Genomic DNA, 23,654 nt, shown 5'->3' with positions numbered 1-23,654 from the left:
GCTCGGGTGAGCGGCGGCGAGCCCCGACAACGCCTCCCGCATGTCGGAGCCTGCGGCTCCGGTGCGCGGTGCTGCCCGGCCGGCCCTGGCAGAGGCCTCGGCTCGGCAGCCCCGCGGCGTTCCCTCCCTTCCCGCAAAAACCGGCCGGGTTTAACACCCCGGAGCCGCTCCCGGGTGCTGCGGAACCAACACTGGGGGCAACAGCCTCCCGCAAGCAGAAAGCCCGCTTTTGGTTTAATAAAGAACTTCACAGCAAAACAATTTTTTCCCTTGTTGCTGCCGGTGAGGTTATTACTTTTACAAAGGTGCTCAGCGGAATTGATGCTGTCTATGAGACCTGTTCACCTGGGCATAACCAGGCAAACCTTTCAGCCGGCGTCGCTATTCTTTTCCTTTGAATCTAGGTTCCGTGTGATAGATGTGCATGGGAAGTTTTCCATTCAAAGGCAAACATTGCATTTCAAAATTGGTTCCAAATCAAAAGAACTGCTGTTAAAACCAGCTAGTTTTTAAATCCAACTTTCATTTTTGTAAATACCGAGATTTTGTTTGTAGTGTGTATAGGGCTGTTACGATGCCTATAAAACTCTTAATGGTATTTTTGAAACGTTAACAGCGTGTTTAAGGTTGGTCAAGAGTAACCACCAAACACTACGAGCGCAAGTAAATCTAATTCGTAAAGGAAACGGAAGCGTGCTTAGTTGAAAGCATCCAGCTTCCTCCTAGGTGCAATAAATAGCTATAAATCAAATGGGGGAATAAAGCTCAGAAGCTGCCTGCTGGGAAAGGACCCTGCAGGAGGCGCTTTGGACGTCCCCACACCATCACTGTTGAGGCTATGGACTTTGTGCAAAAAACATCCATCTGCAAACGCTGACCAGCGGCCCCTGAGCAAACGGTCCGAGTGATTCAAGATGTTGTGGCTCTCAGTGGTTCCTTGCCAATGTTGAGCTGGACGTAACTGTTCTCATCATGTACATTGTGGGAAAGGAGACAGAAGCAAGCATCCTGCAGTGGCCTAGCAAAAAAAACCCCCCAAAATCCCCCAAAAACCCAGCAACCCCTCCCCCTGCAAAATTCCCCAAAACACCCAATAGAAAAAAAAAACTACCACCCACTTTCAGCAGCAGCTTAACCTAAACCAGAAGATTTCACCCTGTGGCACTTGGGTGGTTCCTTTTTGCGGATCCTGTGGAGGGAAAGGCATAACCTCTGGTGAAGGACTTTAGCACGAGGGACGCCAAATCTTTCTAAGCAGCCACAACTGTTTTCTAAATCAGTATGTCAGCTCTCTGCGGTTTAGATGGCATTTTTAGTGGAAGGCATCGCTCCACGGTAGCGGCATGCTGTCACCTTCCAGCTGTACCTTACTGCACACAGAGCCCATACTGGCCATTTCATACACATTTAGATGTTCCAAGTACACCCTGTTCAAAAGTTACTCAAGCAAATCCTCCCAGAAGACAGGAGGAGTTTTACCTGCCTAAGAAATGGAAGCTCATTGCCAGGACATCATTCAGGGGCTGCATCCGGACCCTTGTCCTGCAGGTATGGACGGCTCCTGGTTGCAGAGAAGATGCCCTTTTGGTTACACAGCATCATGTCATGATTTATTTTGAGAGTTGTACGTGGCAGCTGCTTCCCGCTGGTAAGACCATTGTTGCCGTGGCTCATTTGCTACCATGTGGGTCCTCAGAAGAGTGGAAGTTCGGTATTTCTCCGGGAGAAGATTCTTCCCGCTCTTCTGTATCCCTGTCTACCACCTGATCCAGCCACATGAGCTATGGAGCTGAATAAAGTTTAGGAGTTAACGGAAGTCAGAGAGTTAACTTAAGTCATGCTTTATGTGGAATAATGTTTACCCATTGCGGTTACGAGATGACTAACTGAAAAATTAGTTCCTTAAGGCTTCTAAATCCATCGGAGACATTCACTGGGTGTTGTAAATCAATGCTCAGACTAGAAATAACTTGTATGTTTTTCGTAGCTAGAGTAATTAACAACTGTAACATATTACCATAGACCACGGGAATTTCTCCATCAGTGCAGAGCCTGGAAATTCAAGCAGCTTCCTTCTAGAAAAGACATCCAGCTTAACACACAGTCTCCGTGGATTTTTACCAGCAGATTCCTGAACTGGCTGTTATATATAACATCTGACCAGTTAATCTTGATACTCTTTCTAAGTTTAAAATTCAAGGCCAGGTCTTCCAGCAGAAAATACTTTGATCTAAATTCCTTGGTTTAAAGTATTTTGTATCGCTTTGCTTTTCCCTCTACTAGTTAACCAGCTGGGCTTCAGCTACAGATTGAAAAAGATTTTCACACGACTACAAGGCAAGCAAAACATTTTTCTTAAACAAGGGAGCCAGACTGTGAAACCAAAAACGTTGGAAGAGAAGAGTTGAATTCAGTTATTTTTATCACCATTTTTTAAAAAAAAGAGAAATTCTATTTCAAGCTCGTAGCTGCCTTCTGAAAAGAAATTGAGACCAATACATACAGTTTATCTTTTTTACCTACTCATTAGTTTGGGGAATTATTCTGTTTCATCCCCAGGAACTTGTATTATTCTCTTTAGCACTCACAAGAGCGAGGCTGTCTTTATCAGAAGGCTTTGTTTCACTACATGCAAGAAGTTACAAATTTAACCTCAAGCTAAGTGCAGCATAGGGGATTTCAGTCAACTCGCCCTTGAAGTTTCTATGGGTAAATCTAAATATCCTTGACAACTTCCATCTAACATCTGAGAGTCTGAAAACCTTGATGTATGCCTGTTGAAACTATTGGAGTCCTCAAAAATCTGTGAAGGGGCGAGGGCAAGGAGAAACCAACCAGTCTTACACTAATCACCACAGACCTGCTTTTCCAGGCAGAAAAACTTCGAAACCCCTGCAAAAACTTCACACGCGGAGGGTTCAGATCCAATCTCAGTTCTTCCGCCCGGTACTGCCTTATCTTTGTCCAGCACGGGATACGTGCCTCAGTTTACCAGGCTTTACTTGGTGTCTTGCCATCTCTTTCCCAAAGTGCCTTAGTTCCAGGATTCACATGTATAACCTTTGAACAGAGGGCAAGTGCAGAGGGAAAGGAAGGAGGAAGCCCTAACCTTTCAGAAAAAAACAGCGCAGAATTGTGTTGTATTTTGTGCAGAAGTCAGACTGCAGTGTCTGGAAGCTATGTGCAAATCTGTCAGACCCTCAGAGCACAGGGTTTGTAGTTCCTCACTGTAACAGTTTCTTTTATATGTAAATAGAATCCCTTTCCTTCTCCCAATTTATTTTTTTAATTGCAACTCCCAAACCACTATAGCTCCACTACAGCCCAGGAGCAGCAATGTGCTCTTTGTATCAGAGACCAGTAGTGATGACAGACCAGAACAAGACTATAGTGATCCACATTTTTCCGGCACATGGCTCCAGATAAGCTTATTTCATGCTCCTTTACCAATTTTTCTTTGCTCCAGTTGCCTAGATTCCTCTGCAGTTTTCTTTCGCTAAGCTTTTTCTCTATTAGATAGTAAATAAGGACATCCTGTATTTTTCCTTTGAACATGGTGCACATGATAAGGCTGGTGAACACATGGGCAGTACAAATATTTGGCTAGTAAAAGCACAGGCACCATTTTCTCCTATCGTTTACTCCTCTGCCCTCAGTTAAGGATGTCCTGGGAAGTTTAGCAAGGGAAGAGGTACTAGAATGTCTTGGCTCTCCCCTCCACGTCCTCCCAGAGTGATGATCTTAAATCAAGTTCCTTCTATTACCATCATTTTTAATGACAATATAACGTCTATAGAGCAGGCAGAATTCTGTACTGTAACTCTTCAAAAGAAGAAGGAAGCATTTAAAAATAGTTCATCTTTTGTGACAGAGGGTTACAGTGACAGTAAATATGCATTTTTCCGAAGATCAGGAATAAAAAAAAAAAAAACAACTCAACTTGACACGCTATCCGAAATTGCAGATGCTAGCAATAGGTCATGGGGACCCCTATACGCATCTACTTATAGCACAGAAGAGGTTGCCACTTTGAAAATACCCGGCAAATCTGTGCAGTAAGATGCTTTGATGAGCACAGTAGTTAATGGGGACATTAAAAGTATCTGTGGCTGCTGAGTAATTATTCACGTCTCAAAATGGTCGCTGCACTTGCAGGCTCGTACAGACGTTGCTGCATCAGCTTGTGCTTCCCAAATTTTCCTCCCAGCCATACCAGCCAGGGACCGAGTGTTTCTAAAATGAAAGCCGAGACGGTTGTGCACAAGATGGCAGAGTGGGAGATGTGCCAGCATCCCGCCACGCGCTCCTGGGCCGGCTCCAGCCCAGCGCCAGGCTTGGGCCGGCACTGCAAAGAGTCCCGGGCAGCAGAAGGGACAAAGTGAGCAAACACGAAACGCAATCGTTCACATCTACTGCAGGCGCACTGCAAATTAATTCAGCTGTATAACAAAGACCTTCCAGCGACGCAGAAGCCAGCAGTGCTTGTGCCTCGTATGTTCAGCCAATCCCTCAAATAAACTTAAATTATTTTTTTGCTATTGGGAAGCAATTAGATCCGGAGTTTGCCAGCGATGCTTTGTCATCCAAGAGAGGGTTTTCAGGGTTTTTTTGGTTTGGGTTGGGTTTTTCTTCCCCCTTCATGCTCCTCACTAAGAAATCCTTGCCAGTGTAATTATGGAGCCTAGACAAAGCTGTTGACAAACAGACCAGCAGTTTGGGCACCTATGTTTTTGATATGAATACCCACACTACCGAAGGCTGAAAAGGGATTCTTGTACTTGTTTGCAATAAAAGACGACAGACATTTCTACTTGACCCACGTTTCTAAAAGAAAGGAGTTCGGGAGCGTTTTTGCTTTACATTATAGAACAATTTCATTGGCAGCTAAACTGTAAAAAATGTGTTTATACGAAAGTAAAAAAATTTCAACAAACCCAATAAACATTTTAGGGGATTGCCTGTGTTCAGGTTATGGTTCCAGTCCAATCTTCCTTGACACTGTCCATCCCTTCCCCTTACGTACTCCTGCCTGCACAAGCTGGGCGGGGGTTGGCCAGGGACCATGGCAAGGAGGAGGTGGCAGCAGGCTGGCTGTGATGGGGATCACCTTCTAGGGTTAGGAGCTCTTCAGCAGGTCTGTTCCAAACCTGACGGGCACCTGGATCTACTCACCTCCCCCGGGCACAGCAACAATTTCTCCCAAGGGGCCAAAAGCCACCTGAAAGTGATGGTGAAGGAGTTTAAAACTGAGCAGCAAGGAGCAGCCCGGTGTTCCCAGAAGGGAGCCCGGGACATGGGAGCACTCTGCCCTGATCATCTCAGTGGCGAAAAGTCAAAGCCAGATGCAGTTTTCCTCAGCTGCAAAACTGGTTTTTTTTTGTGCAAACTCACCATTCAGCATTCCTCACCAAGGGAGAGCGTGTTTGTCCACATCCATCACTGTCCTTCCCGGAGAGGTGCCTGGCAGCACCGGCATGAGCAGCACGTCAGCACTCCATGGAGGAGCTTTCTCGCACATCAATGCCATCCTCTGCAGAGGCTTCCCGAGGCAAACACAGGGCCATCTTATTTATTTTTGGCTGAACACAGTCAGCTGTCACTATCACTTATATGCCTGCAGATCTATTAGTTCTTCTAAACGCATTCAGCCTATTGCGTCCTTATCTCCAATTATTCTGCGCTCAGGTCTATCGACATTTGGGTGTGAAGAAGAGGGTCTTTTTTTGTCCTGGTTGCAACAGAAGACAGATTTACTCATGCAGACATCAGCAACATAACCAGCAGCTTAAAATGAGCCATTCATATCAGTAGAGCAACTGCGAGGAAGCTTGCTGCTGTAGACAAGTCAGATGCACCTCTTTCCTGAGGATTTTATAATCCTTCATAAGACCCCGAGCCTGCAGTCAGCTCTCCGTAGACTGACACCAGCACTGCCAGGGTCTATCCTAAAGCTGGAGGTTTCCAAGCTGGCAAGCCAATGTGGTATCTTTATAACAGAGAAGAAATCCTGTGCCACCACATAGCAAAGCAGTGATGGTGCTACATGCGGCAGTGGTGGTTGTTTTCTTAGTTCACCTCATCTGTTTGGAAATCAGTTGTGCTGATTTAGTCAGAGAAATGGGGAGAGTGATTCAGAGAAAGCTCTGAAGTGGGATGGGAGGAGAGATCATCATCACAGGCCACTCAACGGCAGCTGCTTCTTGGGGCTTTCCCAGGATGGGCCATGCCCTGGGCGCAGCAGCACCTCACTGGTGGGTGATGCTGGATTGCACCCGGGCACATCCCCATGCAGGTGCCAGAAGCAATCCCTTGGTGTTCACACAACATAAGACCCAAGAGAACAAGCCCAGTGGGTCCAAACCAGCTCAGACATCTCAGCTTGGGTTCAGCAGGACCAACGCCAAAGCAGAGCTGGGGCACAACCGAAGGAGTCCTCATTGCTTTCCCCAGCACAGGTCACCTGTGACCCTCCCAGCTCTTCCAAACCCGAGGAAGAGAACTGCAGGGCAGGTCTGTGCAAACCTTTAGAGCTGTGTGTCCAGAGGACCAAGAAGAAGAGCAGGAAGTCTCCATGAAACATGCCTGCCTAGCCCAAGCACTTCCCCAGAGCGAGCCCTGGGTTACACAGGCAGGGCCTGTTACACAGCTCAGGCTGCGGGGCTGGGTCACGGCGCAGGTGGACACTACTGTGGTTGTGCAGAGGTGGCCCGAGAAGGGAACAGGACAAGCACAGGCAACGCTTTCCGCAAGTACTCACCCAGATCCCAGGTATTTTGGGGAGGTTCCCACACCCGATGTGGTTTGCCAGCTTGGTAGCCCTCAACAGATCTTGCTTCCAAGTTACTTCTCCAGCCTCCCCTTGAGCCCACACAAACTTTCCATGGCATCCTTTGGCACAGAGTTGCACAGATGCCTCCCTGATTCTTGATGAACCATTCCCAGCACCCTTCTTCTCCTCCCTTTTCCCTTAAAAAGCTGCTGCCCAGGCCCTTCTCAGAGAGTTATTAATGTGCAGGTTAACGAGGAGCCTCATTACCCTCCTGTGACCACACAGCTGCTACCAGGGGAGACCTCCAGCAGTCTTCTCTGCCACCATTTGCCATTAGCAGAACAGGGCAAAGTAGAGCTCCCTCCTCCCCGAGCCTGCCGACGGCAGCGGATGTGCCGCAGCCCTGCATCTCCAAATGCCGCAGGCAGTGATGAAATCCCAGCCCCTGCCATGAGGATTGTGAAGCCATTTTAGTAAGACAAATGGTCTTCCTGGGGATTCGGCCCGTCCCTTCCAGAAGTGCCCATTTCATAATCTTATTGGGGAAAAAATTAATAAATAACTTTAATGATGGCTCACAGAGATTCATTCCACTTAAACATCACCCCTCAAAAAACCCCACTCATGAAAAGACATTAATCTCCGCATGAGAGCACACCAGTTCAGTTCAGCTACATCAGTCTGCCTTTATACCCCACGGACCTGTTAATCTGAGTCTGAGACAGCTGTTTAATACATTCATTTAACAAAGACTTAGATACTCCGCTGGCAGTGTTTTCGTGAATTACAGCACCACAGCTTCATCCCCCCGATTGACCCCGGAGCCTCCAGCGTCACTGCTGCACACCAGCTCTCCCATCCAGCAGTACCAGTATATCAGTGGGGGGGTCTTTCTCTGGATTAGGTAATCCCAATCAATAGGACTACCCATTTAACCTGAACAGTGTTTGAGCCATTAACCAGAGAAAATAATCCAAGAGGTGGCAAAGCACAAGTTATATGTTATATATAAGTTATGTGGGGGATGGAAAGCACCGAACACCCTGTGTGGTTTGAGCACGGCGTGGTTTTCTGGCTGTGCCGGGGGAAGGAAAGCCATGGCCGAAGGTCATGCAACTTGCAGACACATGAACTAAATAAGAGCCATTGCTCTGTCGAGTAGCTGCCACTCCTGGAAAGACTCCGGGTGTCCGCTCTGCCGGAGAAAGAGCCTGCACAGAAACCTCTGCCTGCTTCTCACTGGGACCACAGAAAATTTTGGTATGGAAAAGCATCTGCTAGGCTGTCCTCCCCCTTGCACCCTCCTGCACAGGGGCACACAGTGGGCCTTAAACCCTGCTATAGCTGGGTGGGCACATGGGGAAAGTGCTGAGTGTACAAGTGTACTCTTCGCTGGGTGGAAAACTGGCTGGATGGACGAGCCCAGAGGGTTGTGGTGAATGGGGTGAAATCCAGTTGGCGGCGGATCACAAGTGGTGTTCCCCAGGGCTCAGTGTTGGGCCCTGTTCTGTTTAATATCTTTATCAATGATTTGGATGAGGGGATTGAGTGCACCCTCAGCAAGTTGCAGATGATACCAAGTTGGGAGGCAGGGTTGATCTGCTTGAGGGTAGGAAGGCTCCAGAGAGATCTGGACAGGCTGGATCGATGGGCTGAGGCCAACTGTATGAGTTTCAACAAGGCCAAGTGCCACGTCCTGCACTTCAGTCACAGCAACCCCGTGCAGCGCTACAGGCTTGGGGAAGAGTGGCTGGAAAGCTGCCCGGCAGAAAAGGACCTGGGCGTGTGCTGGTTGACAGCCGGCTGAACATGAGCCAGCAGTGTGCCCAGGTGGCCAAGAAGGCCAACGGCATCCTGGCCTGTATCAGAAATAGTGTGGCCAGCAGGAGCAGGGAGGTGATTGTTCCCCTGTACTCGGCACTGGTGAGGCCGCACCTTGAGTCCTGTGTTCAGTTTTGGGCCCCTCACTACAAGAAAGACATTGAGGTGCTGGAGCGTGTCCAGAGAAGGGCAACAAAGCTGGTGAAGGGTCTAGAGAACAAGTCTTATGAGGAGGGACTGAGGGAGCTGGGGCTGTTTAGTCTGGAGAAAAGGAGGCTGAGGGGACACCTTATTGCTCTCTACAACTACCTGAAAGGAGGGTGTAGTGAGGTGGGTGCTGGTCTCTTCTGTCAGGTGGCTGGTGATAGGATGAGACGAAATGGCCTCAAGTTGCGGCAAGGGAGATTTAGGTTGGATATTAGGAAAAATTTCTTTTCTGAGAGGGTTGTCAGACATTGGAATAGGCTGCCCAGGGAAGTGGTGGAGTCACCATCCCTGGAGGTATTCAAAAAGCGAGTGGATGGGGTACTTCAGGACATGGTTTAGTGGGAATGGTTGACGGTTGGACTCGGTGATCTTGAAAGTCTTTTCCAACCTAAATGGTTTATGATTCTGAGCCCCGGCCGGAGCCGCCTGGGGGGGGGTTCCTGGGGCAGTCAAGCCTTGGCACCACTGGGACAGAGCCTCCCATGCCATCTCAGCCTCCATTTCATTTAGCTTTAGCCTTTGATAAGCAACATGCTTTAAGGTGTATAGGCTACAAAGGACTACACGTAAGGTATATGCTAGCCATACTGCTTCGCGCGCTGCTGGAAGGGGCTAGTTACTGCGGGGCAGGGTGTGTGTGGGGGTGTAACGACTGCTGGAAAATAGCCTGAAACTTGATTGTATCTCAAATCAAGTCTTATTTTGCCATCAGCTGAACTCTTCAAAGGTAAAAATTAAAAAAAAACACCCAAAGAAGGAAGCGAGACCTTGCGCTTGGCGGCATTATTAGTTTCCTGGCCTTGCCGTGGCATCAGGGGAGGGAGGTTTCTGCAGGCACCCAGCCGGCTGTGCCAGCCCATCGAGCTGCAGCCCACAACCCCTGATTGCTCCAAAAGGGTTTGCAAAGTGTTTCCTCGCAAATGCATTCGGGCTTCTGAATAAAAGCACAGATGCTGTTTATGCTGTTCTCTAGCATCTCGGTGCACTATGTTTTTTAAAAATGATTTGAATCAAAGCTCTCATTCTTTAATTAAACTTCATTTAGCTGCCATCTGCCTGGGATCAAAATGGCTTCATGTTTTGCAACTCTTAATGAGGATTGTTATTGGATTTGTAAACACATAAACAAAAAAAAAAAACCAACCCACCAAAGTCTTTGAAAAGTAATAAATGAGAAACGTGGCTCAAGTGTTAAGATCTGCATCTTCACTTGTCTAATTGTAATGGAGCAGATCCCATTCAGCAGATAATCACGTTATACACAAAAACTGGGTATAAAAATACCCTGCAACTGTGGGATCAAGATTAGGGAAGCTGTGAGAATTACAGCTGAGGGAAAACAGTAATAAAGCAATATCTGTCATTTTTCTGAAGTGGGAAAGGTCAGTGCTCCTGGGTCACAAGCAAACCCATGCACTGAGGGCAGGAGCTTCCCACCCCAGCCACGGGAAATGAAAAGTGGATGCTGTGGCCCTGAAACTCTCTGAAATTACAGCAGGAATTACTGCTATTCACTCCCCAAAATATATCTGTTACCAGAACCCAGCAGCCTCAAAACCCAACCTGGGGATGCTGGAGGTGGCAGGCAGTCGCAGAGCTACCCGACCGAGCAGACGGGGCAGGGCAGGAGCTGCCCTCCGGTGAGCAGGGTTGGAGGCACGCAGAGCTCCAGTTAATGGATCAAGAAACTTAGGGAAGAAAACCTGAGCCTGGAGCTTGGGCTCAGCCCGTGCCGTAGCGGGACAGCCAGCCTTCCCCTGCTCCATCTTGCTAACCAGGCTCCGAGCCGGGCATGCTGGCGGGGCGAGAGGGAAGAGGCAGAGCGGGGAAACAGCCCTACGCTGCCTCCTTGCTCGGCTTCCACACACATCCCCTTCCCATTTACGGCCTTTACGCTTGCGTTCGGCTTTCTAAACTAAATCATTAGTCCCCAGCATAGCTCCCATGCCCTAATTTAACTCCACTGCCTGCACTCACCCCTGCCTTTCAGCAGCAGTAATTAGGGCCCGTGCAGGGCGCAGTGCTCCAGACCCATGCCCTGCAAGCAGCCTCCCCCCGCCGCCAGTCCGTTTGTGGGACGCCGGGACCGGCAGCAGACCCGGGGCAGCCTCAAACATCTCCACTCATTACCAAACCGCACCGCTGCCTTTGGTGCTGTGGCATCAGACCTTTAATTTTTTAATGGCAAAAAAAAAAAGAAAAGCCAAAATATAATCAGGGTGCCCTCTTAGCAGACACCTACTCGGTGGGGTTTGATCTGCGAATAAGGCCCTTTCAGACATTTGGGAAGAGAAAATCGTATTTTTACCTCTGAATCATGTTTCTTTGTTTCCTAATTGGAGATGCCACAGGTTTGAGCATCAGGCAGAAACATGAAAGACTTCAGATTTTGATTCCAACTGCTCAGATGTCAAACTGTATTTCTAATTGGGGTCACTGATACAGATCTTTGCCATTCTTTCTGCTGCTGCCTTTGTGCTGTCCTCTACATTTGTTTGGGCTTTTATTATCTCATGTGATCATTTGCATCTAACTCCACAGCAACTTCAAGTCCAGAGCCAGGAAATAAAACTTGCAGCTGCCTTGAAACACTTCTACCCACCATCAAAACCCTCCCATGGCCTGAAAAGACAGGGACTTGAGCAGACCAAGCCCACGTAAAACAAAGCAGTGCATTGCACTCAGAAAAGCTGTCACGAGTGACTGACCCTGTGTCCGCTACCATCCACCCTCCAGCAGACCACAGCCGCCACTTTCGGGGCAGGTTTGCTCCATGAAAAGGCTGGGACCCGTCCTGCAGCCTGGAGGGACGCCCAGCAATGGTCACCCCACAGTGATGCCGCGTGTTGCTGCTTGGGACCACACCAAAGCTATAAGCCCCGGGGCAAGTCGCTTCACTGGTGGTTCCTGCTGGGCTGCATTTACCTACACACAAGCTGGGATGTTTCTTCTGACGCCACCCTCACGCCAGCATTAGCTCCTGCTGCGTCTCGCCCGTGCACAGCTCTCAGCAGACACAAAACACAAGTTAAATATGTGCAGTGGCTAGTAATAGTGGTCAGCGCCATTAGCTTCTGCTGCCAAACTCCAGGAGTGGAATGGAAGTAAAATTGCAGGAATTTCAATAATAGCCCTCAATTTACCAGATTGCTTCTTATATGGAGCGAAGCAGCTCAGGGCACGCAGAGATGCCCAGGAGCATCCCTGGATGCTCTCAGCAATGCCACTCGCAGCTCTTGGTCCTGTTTTATGGAACCTGTGGAGCATCAGCGGGATCAGCCTGTACTTACTGCGGGAGCTTCCCCCCCGTAAGGCATCGAAGCCTCTTAAAATCATAAATAGTGACAAACTTTGCCAAATGAAAATCTTTTCCTGGTTCAGAAGCTGGTTAAACACATACAACCAAAATTGCTTCTGTGCCTTTCCATGTCTGGGGTGGCAGGAGGCCAGACACGAGAGGGCTTGAGGGGGGGATCTTGCTCCTTGGGGAGCCTGAAACCTTCCCACTTAATCTAAACCCGCTTCCGCTCCAGAGCCAACAGGACTCGTGGGTGCAGGTCTCTGATGCTCTTAAGGGCTGGTTCCCTCATCTGTCACCGCTGCCGTTTGGTATTGCTCCTCCTGCAGCTCTGTACGCAAATTTTCACACCTTTGATCTAAATTAAATGAAGCATTAAAACGTGTCAAACCTCTTGGTTTCAAGCACTGGTGACACTAAGGATTTTACTGAGCAGCCAAAGCACGACAAGGTCTGTCCAGGGGTGCCCTCCTGCACTTACTCTTACCTGTAAATGCTGTTTATCAATAATATACGTAATAAAATAAGTACTTTTAAGAGCAAGGCAACACTTTTTATTTTTATTTAAAAAGGCCTTGATGGCAGGAATATAGTGTAAAAATCATTGGAAAAACTAAAAGGCATTGATACATATTGGAATATACACTTTTTACATAAATTACATTTATTTATTTATTCTTTCATTTGAGGTTCTTATTCGGTATTGAGGTCTAATAGTTAATAGGTCCTGGGATCTGGACGTTTAGACCACCATAGTCTAACATGTACATGTTCATGGGCCATTGCTGAAAGAGAGGGAGAGAAAAAGAAGGCAAAAGTCTCTGTTAGGACACAACACAAAACCATGCACACATCAAATCTCTGACATGTTCTGACATGGGCTGTTGCTCCCACTTTCCAAATAAGAGAAAAGAACCAACCCCAAACCAAAACACCACTGGCAAACCTGACAAAAAAAAACATTCTAAGTTTATATTTCTCTTGTGCCCTTTTTTTTTTTTAATTATTTTTTAAAAGCATTTGGTTTTATCCACAGCCGAAGCAAAGCCCTGAGGGAGAGCAGTTGGATGCATCTCCCTGATTTCGTTTCCTATTTTTGCAGTTTCACTGCACGCTGGAGCTCTGCATTGCTCCCAGGACTGAGCTGGAGCAGCGCGCCCGGTGCAGCTCAGACCACGGGGGAACCGCCAGGTCCTGCCGAGAGGTGCCACGGGGCCGAGGCACTGCCGCCAGCGCCTGTGTTTTAGCTCGGTGGGGTCGGGGGATTTGCTTGAGCCTGTCTCATGTGCGGCTCCCACTAATGCTGAGCATCTCCCTGAAGCGCTCGGCAGGATTGATGCAGGAGAGCCCCGATGGGCGGCGGGTGCTTTGCTCCGCTGACCCCCCCCACCCCCGAAACCTGGCAGGAAAAGGCAGCCCCAAAGCTGCGTCCTCTCCTTTGCCAAACCTGCTTGTGCCATTTTATGTCACACTTTATAGTGTTTGTGAGGCGGAGGGAGGTGGTGACGGTTCGAGGAGAGCAGAGAGCAGCATCCTGAAGCAGAAAGATAGGTAGGCAGTAACCCCCCTAATATTTGGAAGGCTTTACCACAAGTGAGATCTGATTTGTTGATGATGTAGACTCCATATTGGAAGAGGAGGAAGAGGAAGATGAGGAAGAGGAAGATACCGAGTTCCCTTCGGAGATCCTCTTCCGCTTCCGTTTGGGAACGCTGCTGTCTTTCTCTGCAGGGAAAGAGGGAAGGCATGAGGTGTCTGAGCCCTGCGAGTAGTCCCTAAATGCAGGGATCCATCCCGCCGGTCCGACCTCGCCTCCTGCTGAGCATCCCCCCATGGTGATCTGCTGTGCCACCACTCGTGACATGGGCTTGGCCTCAACAACCTGGCATGGAACTGCCAGCTTTCCTCAGGCACCGGCAAAGAAAATCCCCCAAATCAGTGAATCCCAAACTCCAGCACTTACAGAGCTTGATATCCCACAGACTTCTGTCCATGCTGGATGCTTTGGGGCTGTGAAGGTGCCAGCTGTGATGACAATATGCCCCATATATACATATATATATGTGTATATATGTATATCTGCATATATGATATACCCATATATATCTGCATATATAAAGTTTCTCTTGCACATCAGGTTGCGGGCATGCTCTTCCTTGCCAGATCTCCCTTTTCTACCTAGCCATCTATTTTCATAAAACTAATAGGATCCTAATTATCTCTGGGGCTGCTAATTCTGACACATTCGATTAAAACTGGCTGAGATATATTGGGGAGGATGGGACAGAAAGAGAACCGCATTCACAGTGATCACAGAAACCTTGTTTCCTTAGATGCGCAGCTGCTAAACAATGGCTCAAATTAAGGGCTTTAACCAGTGAATAAATTTCTCATGGTGAGTAAATTGCTAATGGGAAAGGGATAATCAAATCCTCCAGAATACGCTGAAAGTTTGAGTCCAACAGCCCAGTCTCTCCCCAGCTCACAGAAGTGCAGTCATCTAAGAGGATGGTTTGCTCCTGAACAGATGCTGAGCCTGACTACTTTTTCTGGGTAGGATCTTCTCCTCAGCCTCCCCTGGGGATGCGGAAGGTTCACACACCTCCCCACAACCCCCATCCATTTTGCCTGTATATTCCCTCTGCCACAGGGCAGGGAAAGCCATGGTTATTTCTTAGCCTTCCGCTTACCTGTTTGTTTGGCCTCAGTGCAGATTTCGGCAAATGGCCTGTGTAAGAGACAAGGGGGTGAGAGCAGGCGGACGCCGTGGTTTCTCCCCTGCGCACCTGCCCGTGCTGGGACGCAGCCCACACCCCGACCCCAACCCTGAGCTTGCTCCTCCGACACTGCCCCTGCGCGGGGATGGGACATGGAGCCTCCCCACCACTCCCTGGAGGAAAGCAACCCGAAATAACTCAGCTGGGGCTCTGAGCTGTCCCGTTATCTGCCCCTGCACCATGGTCCTTCCCAGCGGCATCACCTCAAACTGTGCAAAAAAGAGGGGATGGACCATCCCTGCTAACGCTTCGCTGTGCCCACCCGTGGCCGAGCATAACCCTGTGGTGCAGGACAGCGGATGCTGAGGATGGAGCGGGTCCTCCACGGGTACGCGGTGGTGTGGCCCCACTCCGGTAGCCCCATGGTGACTTACCCCACTCGCGACTGGAGAAGCAAGGGCAATGCTTAACAAATAGAAACATTCCCCAGTCGCAGAGCTGGGGGAACTTACTGGAGCTGGTTTATAATCACCATCCGGATGCTCTCCCGTGCCTTCAGGATCTTCTCCAGCCGATGGATGTCGTAGGTATTGGGGTTTCTGAAAGGGATATCGTCTGGCAACCCAGTAACCTCCACAGCGTCAGGACTGTCCCTGATGAGTTTATAGGGCACCATGACGGGCCGGTTCAAGCCCAGAGCCTCTCCTGTAATGGCAGAGCAGAGGTCAATGCACCTGCTTTACCCCACAGGGCTCCGGATCCAACCAGCTGAAGGACCAAGAGCCCTGGGAGGACTTTGAGAAGCCACAGCTGCCATGATGCCCAACCTATGCTGCAGCCACATCCCAATCAGCCATTTCATATCTGCCTGCCCAGTTTATTGCCTACTTAGTCTCCATTTAGGATGCTGCCAGGACGCTCAGGTGAGGGCTGTTTTACAGCACCAGCACTTGCACACCCACCTCTCCTCCGTGCAGAGCACACCCATCACCATGCTTGCACCAGCCCACAGCTGGGCCAGCAGCAGCAGCATGGGAGACAGCCCAAGAGAGAGGGTAGATGGGAGAGATCTGCCCATCTCCTCTTGCCTCTGGCTGTCAGCAGGTTTGGGCGTCACTGGGGTGGAGATCACATCCATCGCTCATCATCACATCATATCACATCACATCACATCACATCACATCACATCACTCCTGCACATTTTCTGAACCACCACAATATCCTATAGTAGTGAAATACCACAGTTTAGTTCCTTGCTGCCTTAAAAGTACTTCCTTCTGTGTGATTTAAATCTGCTGCCCACCTCTCTGGGTACCCCTTTATTTCCTGCACGGTGAGGAGCAGTGAACACCCCTCCCTCCTGTGCTGGTCCTGATTGTAAAAGCCTGCTCTCGCCTCACATGTCTGCAGCCCTCAAAAACCTGAAGGTGTGAGATGCCCCTCAGCCATATTTCTGGCTTTCCTCACAGGGAGCTCGTCCCTGGAGCCTACCTGGCATCTTGTGCTCCATAAACGGTGCCAGGACCATGGGAATGCAGGGATCTGCTGTGGGCTTAGCCCCCACGCGGGCTGAGTGCTGCTGAGCTGGGGTGGATGGGGATGCTCAGAGCATGGGCACCAGCCTCCCCGGGAGCTGCACCCATACACTGGCACCTCCAGTGTGGCAAATCCGCCCCCAAAGCAGCACACAGCCCATGCTGCAAGCAGCACCCCAAAATAAACAGGGTTTGCGGGAAGGGCGAGCAGCCTTGACAATGGGAAACTCGAGAAAGGAGGGGAATGACATTCCCCACTGCTTTGCTATTATTTTGGTATTTTCCTTCTTCAGGCAATTATTTTGAGGAATGAGGCAAGACACCACACTGAAGTGGTGGGGTGCCACCAAGCCGCCGTGGCCCAGGTGCACAGCACTGGGGAGTCACAGGTTGAGAAATAACAGCTCAGCACTTACACAGGCTGTGCCCCAACGGTGGCGAGGGACAGCCACAAGCAGTGGCAGCCCATACCTGTGGGGCTGGGACAGTGACGCCGCTCGGGGCCGTGCATCCTGCGGCTGGCTCCTACACTCCCCCTGCCCTGCTGCTATTCTTACTGCACCTTTTCCCAGCGACGGGTGAGAGGAGGGGTTTGCGAGGCAGCACAAGGAGCCTGCAAACAGCATTTTCAAATCTTCTTCAATCTCCTGACCTCCTTGTTCACTGCGGCTCCAGCAAGCTTCTCCCCAGCCGTGCCCCACGTCGGGCTGCGGCCGCAGCCTTGCTCCCTGCCTGGCAGGCAGAGCAGGCAGGGGCTGCCTGCCAGCAGGCTGGGGCAGGGCAGGCACGCTCAGCACACACACCGTGGCTCACGCCGGCTCAGGACACGTTAAAAACACATCAAAGGCTGACACCAGACTGAACAAATCCTGCTCTTTGGCTGCGTTTTTCCATCCTCCCTCCCCTCGCCAAGGATGAGCTGTCAACAAGAAGGTCACGGTCCCACCTGCCGGGAGTGAGACACGGGAACGTCCCTGGGGACAGGCTGTAACGTGAAGCAGTGGGACGAAACCTGTGCTGCAGCAGGCTGCCGCGCACTTGGCCTATAAATAGAGGCCTTCAGTCGAATTAATTTCAACTATGGCTGCTGTCAGCAAAAACAAACTCGCTTGGCGATGCGTGCAGACGGGAGACTCACCGTATTTTTCATTGAAAAGCTCTTTCACTTGCTCTCGGAGAATCACCTTCTCCCCGAGCCTGTTGGCATCGTCCTCATCTGCAAAGCAAAAAAGGACAGGGAATAACATACCCTATTTCTTTCTGAGCCCCTGGAAAAGCCATCCCACTGTCACAACGCACGACCGTGTCTCTGTCCCTCTGCCCCAGCGCTGCGTGGGGACACCTCAGAGGCAGCTGCTCCGCGCTTGCACCTCGCGTCGCCTTTTAGAGCCGTGCAAAGTAGCTATAAAATGCTGCCAAATCTGCATTTGCCACGCACTGCCACGGCTGAGAGCATTTTACATCCACTTTGCGGTGCTGTAAATGACTGCAAAATATGCAAAGCAACGGAGACTCAGGCCCTCAGTGCCATGAATGCTCCCACAAGTGATATCAAGGAATGAGATAGCACTTTTATAGCTGGGCTCCGAAGTACAGTATTGTTTTATAATATGCCATATAATCAGCTTGGCTTTACTAGCTTTTTTAATTATCCTCATCATGCCGAACAGTTTCTCCTCCATTCTCTCATTTCAGACGACGTGCCTATGTCAGTAGATTTTTCCCCCAGCTATTCAGCATCCTCAGGGGGCTCCAGGAAAAACAACTGGGGTGAGTACCGGCCCCCTTTGATGCTTTTTCACCCTGCAGGTATAAAGCACCAACTGAATGAACCGTATCGGCCTCTCGCAGGGGACACCCCTCCAGCCCTGAGCCAGCCGGGGTGTGCAGCGCGGGGCCGGCACGGTGAGAGGAGGCATCACCACCATGAGCCTCACCGCACCCAAGGCAGGTATTTTCACCCAGGCTGGCACACCATGGCATGGAAATCCAGATGGTTATTTAAAACACCAAGGTGAGCACTGCAAACCTCAGCATCAGGGACCCGAGCATCCTCTGCTCTGGGTCTACAGCTATTTAATTTGGTTTTGAGCAATCACATGGTTTTGATTCTGATTTTGAGCAATCACATGATTTTGATTTTGGTTTTAAGCAACCACATGGATTGCAGGTTTTAAACGCAAGCTGAAAACCTGACGTCAGTCCCTGCCTCCCTGCACGGGGCCCCAGAGCCCAGAGCTCAGCGCAGAAACCACACGCCTCGGCCACCCTGCTGCTGAGGGTCCTGGAGGGAAGCTGGCACCCTTAAATCTCTGCACCCTGCTAGTGCGGGTCCTGGAGAGAAGCTGGCACCCTTAAATCTCTGCACCCTGCTACTGCAGGGTACGGTGCAAAAAAAAGCCTCTTTTCCACCTGGAAAACAATAGTTTTGCCTGGATATAACCAGAAAAAAAAAAAGGGAGATGTTTCTGCAAAGGAACCTCAGGGCCAAGTCGTGCTTCAAATCCAGAAATGGCAACAAGGCAGCCTGAAAGGGATGGAGCAAAAAATAAATAAATAAAATAGAAGAAAATCAAGTAAGTCTTGCCAGGGAGCTCTGATTTTAAAGAACCTTGCCTTGCAGTGCTGCTCCCGAGGCTGCGGCAGGCTGGCAGGGGCAAACCCTGTGGGCTCCCTCTGTGACTTCCTTGTCATTGATGCTCAGTTTCTGGGCTGTATATACACACCCGTATGGATGTGTAGATGGTAGCAGACAAAGAAACACCAAAATTAAGTGTTCTCACTCGTTTAATTTTCTGGACTGAAAAACGCAGCAGCTCTTTCCTTTCCGCTCGTGCCCCGAGCAACCGGAGTGCAAGAAACAAGATCCCAAGGCGGGGGTGTTTCTGCCTTGCAGTGGGCAGGACTCCCAAATTCCCATCCAAGGACACAAAGATATGCCATGAAAAACCTGGAACTGAGCATGCAGAACAGAGAAGCCAGAGAGGAGGCTCCGGCCAGTGGCACCACTTCCCAGGGACCTGCCCCTCCATCCCCAGGCAGCTCTGGGCAAGAGGGATCTCCATCTACCTTTGGCTTTATCCATTTGGGTTTGGGAAATAATCAACTCGGGGAAGCCACTGGCATCCCTGGGATGTGCTGAGTCCTTCCCATAAAGCAGGTTTACGCATGCTGCTGGCTTCAGCTCTATGTTATAATTTTTTTTTTTTTTTAATTAAAAAAAGTAGCTAGTTGATTATTTTTTTCCCAATCCTGCTTGCCTGAAGCAAGGACCCCTGCACTCCATAGGCACTTACATAAAAGTGGTCACATTTTTAAAGCATCATTTGCTCTCTTCCAATAGGACTTGTCAGAGCTCGACATTTCTTTTAGAAACACCAAGTCATATTTAATAGTTAGCAAAAATGGGGTTTAGGTGTCTGCTGTTGGACAACAGGATCCAAAACACTGCCTATTCCTCTAGTGACTTTAGAAAACCACAAAAAACCAAATGCAAGGTATCCCACAGATAAATAATGGTTCTGTCTGGGTTTGCGATGCCACGTGCAGAGCCCTGATCTCGGCGGTGAAGCCGTGGCACAGCCAGGCAGGGTACCCGGCAGAGCCTTTCTCCTCCCCATGCCACCGCCAGCATCCCAGGGTGCTGCTCCAGGCGATGCACGTCCTCCACCCGGCCACCACGCTCAGAACAACCATGTCCCGTTACCCAAACAGCTGGTGTGAAGCCCATTTCATCAGGGAAACAGCCACTGCCCAACACATCCCACCAGGAAAGCGGCTCAGGTCCCTTCTTCAGGCAATCCCAGTTGTGTCAAAGAAACACCCAGCTGGGGTAGGCTGCTTACAGCAGTCGGGATCTGGCCCTGAATCTTAAGAGGATAAATACATGCCTCTTCCCCCCTTCCAGCTTGAATGGGTGCAATTCAATTATACCCCTCTGTAAATCCAGAATAAACCCGCTGACTTTACTGAGGCTATTCCACAGTAACTCAGGTTTAAATACAATTAGAATTAGCTCAACATATGCATGTTTTCAAAGCGGAGCTATAAACTTGAGGGAGCAAGCAATTAACATCTAGACATGCGGCCAGAATCCCAGCTGATGGGACTAAGGCTAGATCTGCCAGAGATACGCTGTGTCCTGCCACAGATACAGGCACTTTACTCCTGTAAATTAGTATAGATATTAAATCCCCAGAGCCTACATGACTACACACCAACCCTGGCCCAGAGTATGTGTTAAAGCAAAGCAAAAAAAACCCCAATCCAAATCTGTGCAAGCTCTCCTTGTGAACGGCAAGTGGATTTTTTAACAAATTAATTGCTTGGACACATGGATGAGCTGAGGATAACGTGGCAGGTTGCTTTGTCTGGAGCAGAACTGGCACCGATGCTCAGGGACTGCAGCAACAGTGCTTAGAAATGCAGAGAGGATTAATAACAACAACAATAAAACACTGTTAAACACATCCTGCATCATTCAGTTCTTGGTATCACAGGGAAACAGAGCAGAGAGGAAAAAAAAATACCTGAAATTTGGGGGTTTAAGACATTTTCATTCCCATATTAAAATGCAAGTGCATTTCTTGTCTGCTACCATCTACGATGCATCAACTGAGCTACATACCATTCAAGGCAGCATAGGCTTTTTCCAATGATGTTATCCGTCTAGGGGCTACAGCGCAAGTTAAAAGAAGACAAAAAAAAAAAGAGAGAGAAAGAAAAAGAGAGCCATGAGTGCTGCAGCTTGGTTTCTTGGTCACAAATAAAAGCAAAACCCAGGATGACACTCTCCCTAGCAGCTTAAAATTCCTCCGGTCCTGAGGCCCCTTGGCACAGAAATTCTTTTGATAGCTAAATAACTGCCCAGTGAGCTGGGCGGGCAGGCTGGGCTCTCCACAGTGTACCAGGGACCTGTTTTGGGATGTGCTTGAGCCCGCGAGCATCCCTTGAGCTATGCCGCACTCCTGAGCAGCTCAAGGTCCACATGTGCCCAGGGACGTGCGGCCGAATTGCAGTGTTTGCAGCACGTGCCAAAGCAGCAGCGGCTGTGCTGCGTGGCTGCGCCGGAGGAGAAAAAATATATCTGAGGTTAAAGCAGATAAAAAGCGAACAGGGAAACTGTGTCAGTTCTGCAGTAACAGGGGAGAAAAAGATCCCTAAGGAGAGGCTGGTGCTCGCCACCAACACTGAAGTGACGAACGATATCAAAAAGAAATTAATTTCCTGGGGAAAAGCAGCAGCGACAGGGCTAGAGCTAGGATTTGCATGATGGGCAAAAGGTGGAAATGAAGCGGCTCATCATGCCAAAGCCAGTGGCCGTGGGGAGAGCCAGCGAGGGGGACAGGGGCTGTGGGTCACGGCACCAGGGAGGCCCTTGCTGCCAAATTGCAGCACGCAAGCACTGACAAACTGGAGGGGATAGGGAGGAAGAGAACAGGGGTGCGCGTCCCAATTTGCTGAGCAGAGGTACGAGCAATCTGAAGTAGCTCAAAATATGCATCAAACATTTCAAGCAGGCTCAGGAAAGCAGGTATTGCAGCACACAGGGCACAAGAGCTCTGCCGATGCCTCCGGCCTGACTGTTTGCTTGGGGAGAATGCTTTGGTTCAGTGACACCAAAAGAACAGAAATCATGGGGTTTGCGCAGGGCAGCTGCAGGTGCCGATGTTTCGGTGCAGCCCACAGTGAGCTAGGGCACTGAGCCGGACCCTGCGCTGCCTGGGGCTGCAGGCAGACAAATCCTGCCATAAGCAACTGGAGCACCACTGCTTGCTGCCACGCAGCAGGACCCAGCCGGAAAATAAGTGATGCTGCCCATCGCCTGGTCCCCCGGGTGACACCCTGCCTGTGTGGACACGCTGCGGGCAGCACCCACCGTGCAAAATGTTGAGGCAAATATGCATTGCAAAGGGGAAGAGATGTAGATGGGTCATGCAGGTGCTCGGAAAGCCAAGCTAGAGTCCAAGCCAGGAGGGAACGCAGTCCTGGCATAGCTGCTGTCAAGGAGGAACGCAGGCAGGAGCACGGGGAGGAGCGCAGGCAGACTGCAGGCAGGAGTGCGGGCAGGCAGCGAGGAAGAGAAGCATACAGCAGCATCTTTCCAATATGAATCAGAAACAGTCTTGGAAGGGCAGCACAGCCTTTCATTTGGTTGGCGGCAACTCAAAGGCATTTGCAGTGTTTTAGATGAAGATTTCAAGGTGCCGTTATGAAATCATGCTGATTAAGAAAGATAATTAAAACTTCTTGTCCTGGTAACCCACATGTGCTGCTCAACCTTAACCATAGGAGGCATCCCACCAGGCTCACAGCCGCTGTGCTGCGAGGTATGGAGCGCATCCCAAAGTGCCAGACCACAGTCAGGATGGAGCAGCACCCATCTTGCCATGCAATGAGCACAGTGAAAAACAGAGGGTCTGGGGTCTCTGAAGGACATGGCAGGGTATGAGGCTGGCGGGGAGCAGGGGGAAGGCAAGAGCAAACGCGAGGGCTGGGATGAGCTGGGTGATGGTGCTGCCTTCTCGTTGGTGCGAGGATGCCACATGCACAGGGGAAAGGAGACAATAGGCAAAGAAAAAGGTGACTGGAATCATGGAGATGCTTATGAACAGACTTTGAAGCTCCACAGCTATTCACACTACCTGCTTGAATTTTCACCTTCAGACTAGAAACACTGACCAGCTCAACACTAAAAAAATAATTTACCCCAGATAACAGGAAGGCAGGTCAGAAGGAAAAATAACCCGGCTGCTCCCGCGGGGGTTAAACATCGGGGCTGCAGGGTGAAGGGAGAGGGGCATGGATCTCGAAAGGCAACCTGGTGATGGAGCAAGACACGTTCAGCTCTCATCACTGCCCCATCAAGCACTTTCCTCTTTTCTTTTTTTTCTTGCTAGGAGTTTCCAACGCGAGGCACATCTCATCAAAGTCTTGAGGAAGATTGTGCTCTTGTGATTAAAAAAAAAAAAAAAAAATAAAAAGGATGCCTGCATGTGTGGGTTTTTTAATTAAAGAACACTGCCTGCCCTACTTTATTAATTGGAGTATGGGAAATAATCTATCAGGGTGGTAGGGAGTTTGGGGAATAGGACAGATGGAGCTGGTGTACATTTTCAATCAAAGCACATAAAAATTAACATACAGAAAGATTTTTTTTTGTGTGTGCTAGATTACTTATGCTTGATATTTTTTTTTCAAAGGCTCAAATTAAGCCTGTTTTGTATCTCTGTGCCTCAGGAAAGAAGAAAAGAAAGGAGAAGCGCTGTGTTTCTAGTGCTGGAGCTTCACCCCTGCTCGCTCACTTC

The 23,654-nt window shown here is 49.6% G+C and overlaps 1 protein-coding gene across 4 annotated transcripts in view; it reads right to left on the bottom strand.

The window, feature by feature from the left end:
- Positions 1-12,626: 12,626 nt before the first annotated feature.
- Positions 12,627-23,654, bottom strand: part of GTF2IRD1 (GTF2I repeat domain containing 1) — a 68,669-nt gene continuing 57,641 nt past the window's right edge. For 2 of the 4 annotated variants that reach the window (XM_069791479.1, XM_069791480.1), the window contains exons 23-28: positions 20,975-21,022; positions 17,486-17,563; positions 15,325-15,517; positions 14,786-14,823; positions 13,684-13,820; positions 12,627-12,880 (exon numbers count right to left, since the gene is read on the bottom strand). In XM_069791479.1, coding sequence (XP_069647580.1) covers positions 12,806-12,880; positions 13,684-13,820; positions 14,786-14,823; positions 15,325-15,517; positions 17,486-17,563; positions 20,975-21,022 — 569 coding nt within the window. In that variant the 3' untranslated portion in view covers positions 12,627-12,805. The remainder of the gene's footprint in view (positions 12,881-13,683; positions 13,821-14,785; positions 14,824-15,324; positions 15,518-17,485; positions 17,564-20,974; positions 21,023-23,654) is intronic. The other 2 variants (XM_069791482.1, XM_069791481.1) reach the window with 2 other exon arrangements.

Source organism: Haliaeetus albicilla, chromosome 9 (genome assembly GCF_947461875.1).
Source record: "Haliaeetus albicilla chromosome 9, bHalAlb1.1, whole genome shotgun sequence".
In the NCBI taxonomy this organism is placed as follows: domain Eukaryota; kingdom Metazoa; phylum Chordata; class Aves; order Accipitriformes; family Accipitridae; genus Haliaeetus; species Haliaeetus albicilla.
The sequence above is the reverse complement of the archived record's forward strand: the minus strand, read 5'-3'. Positions and strand labels throughout refer to the sequence as shown.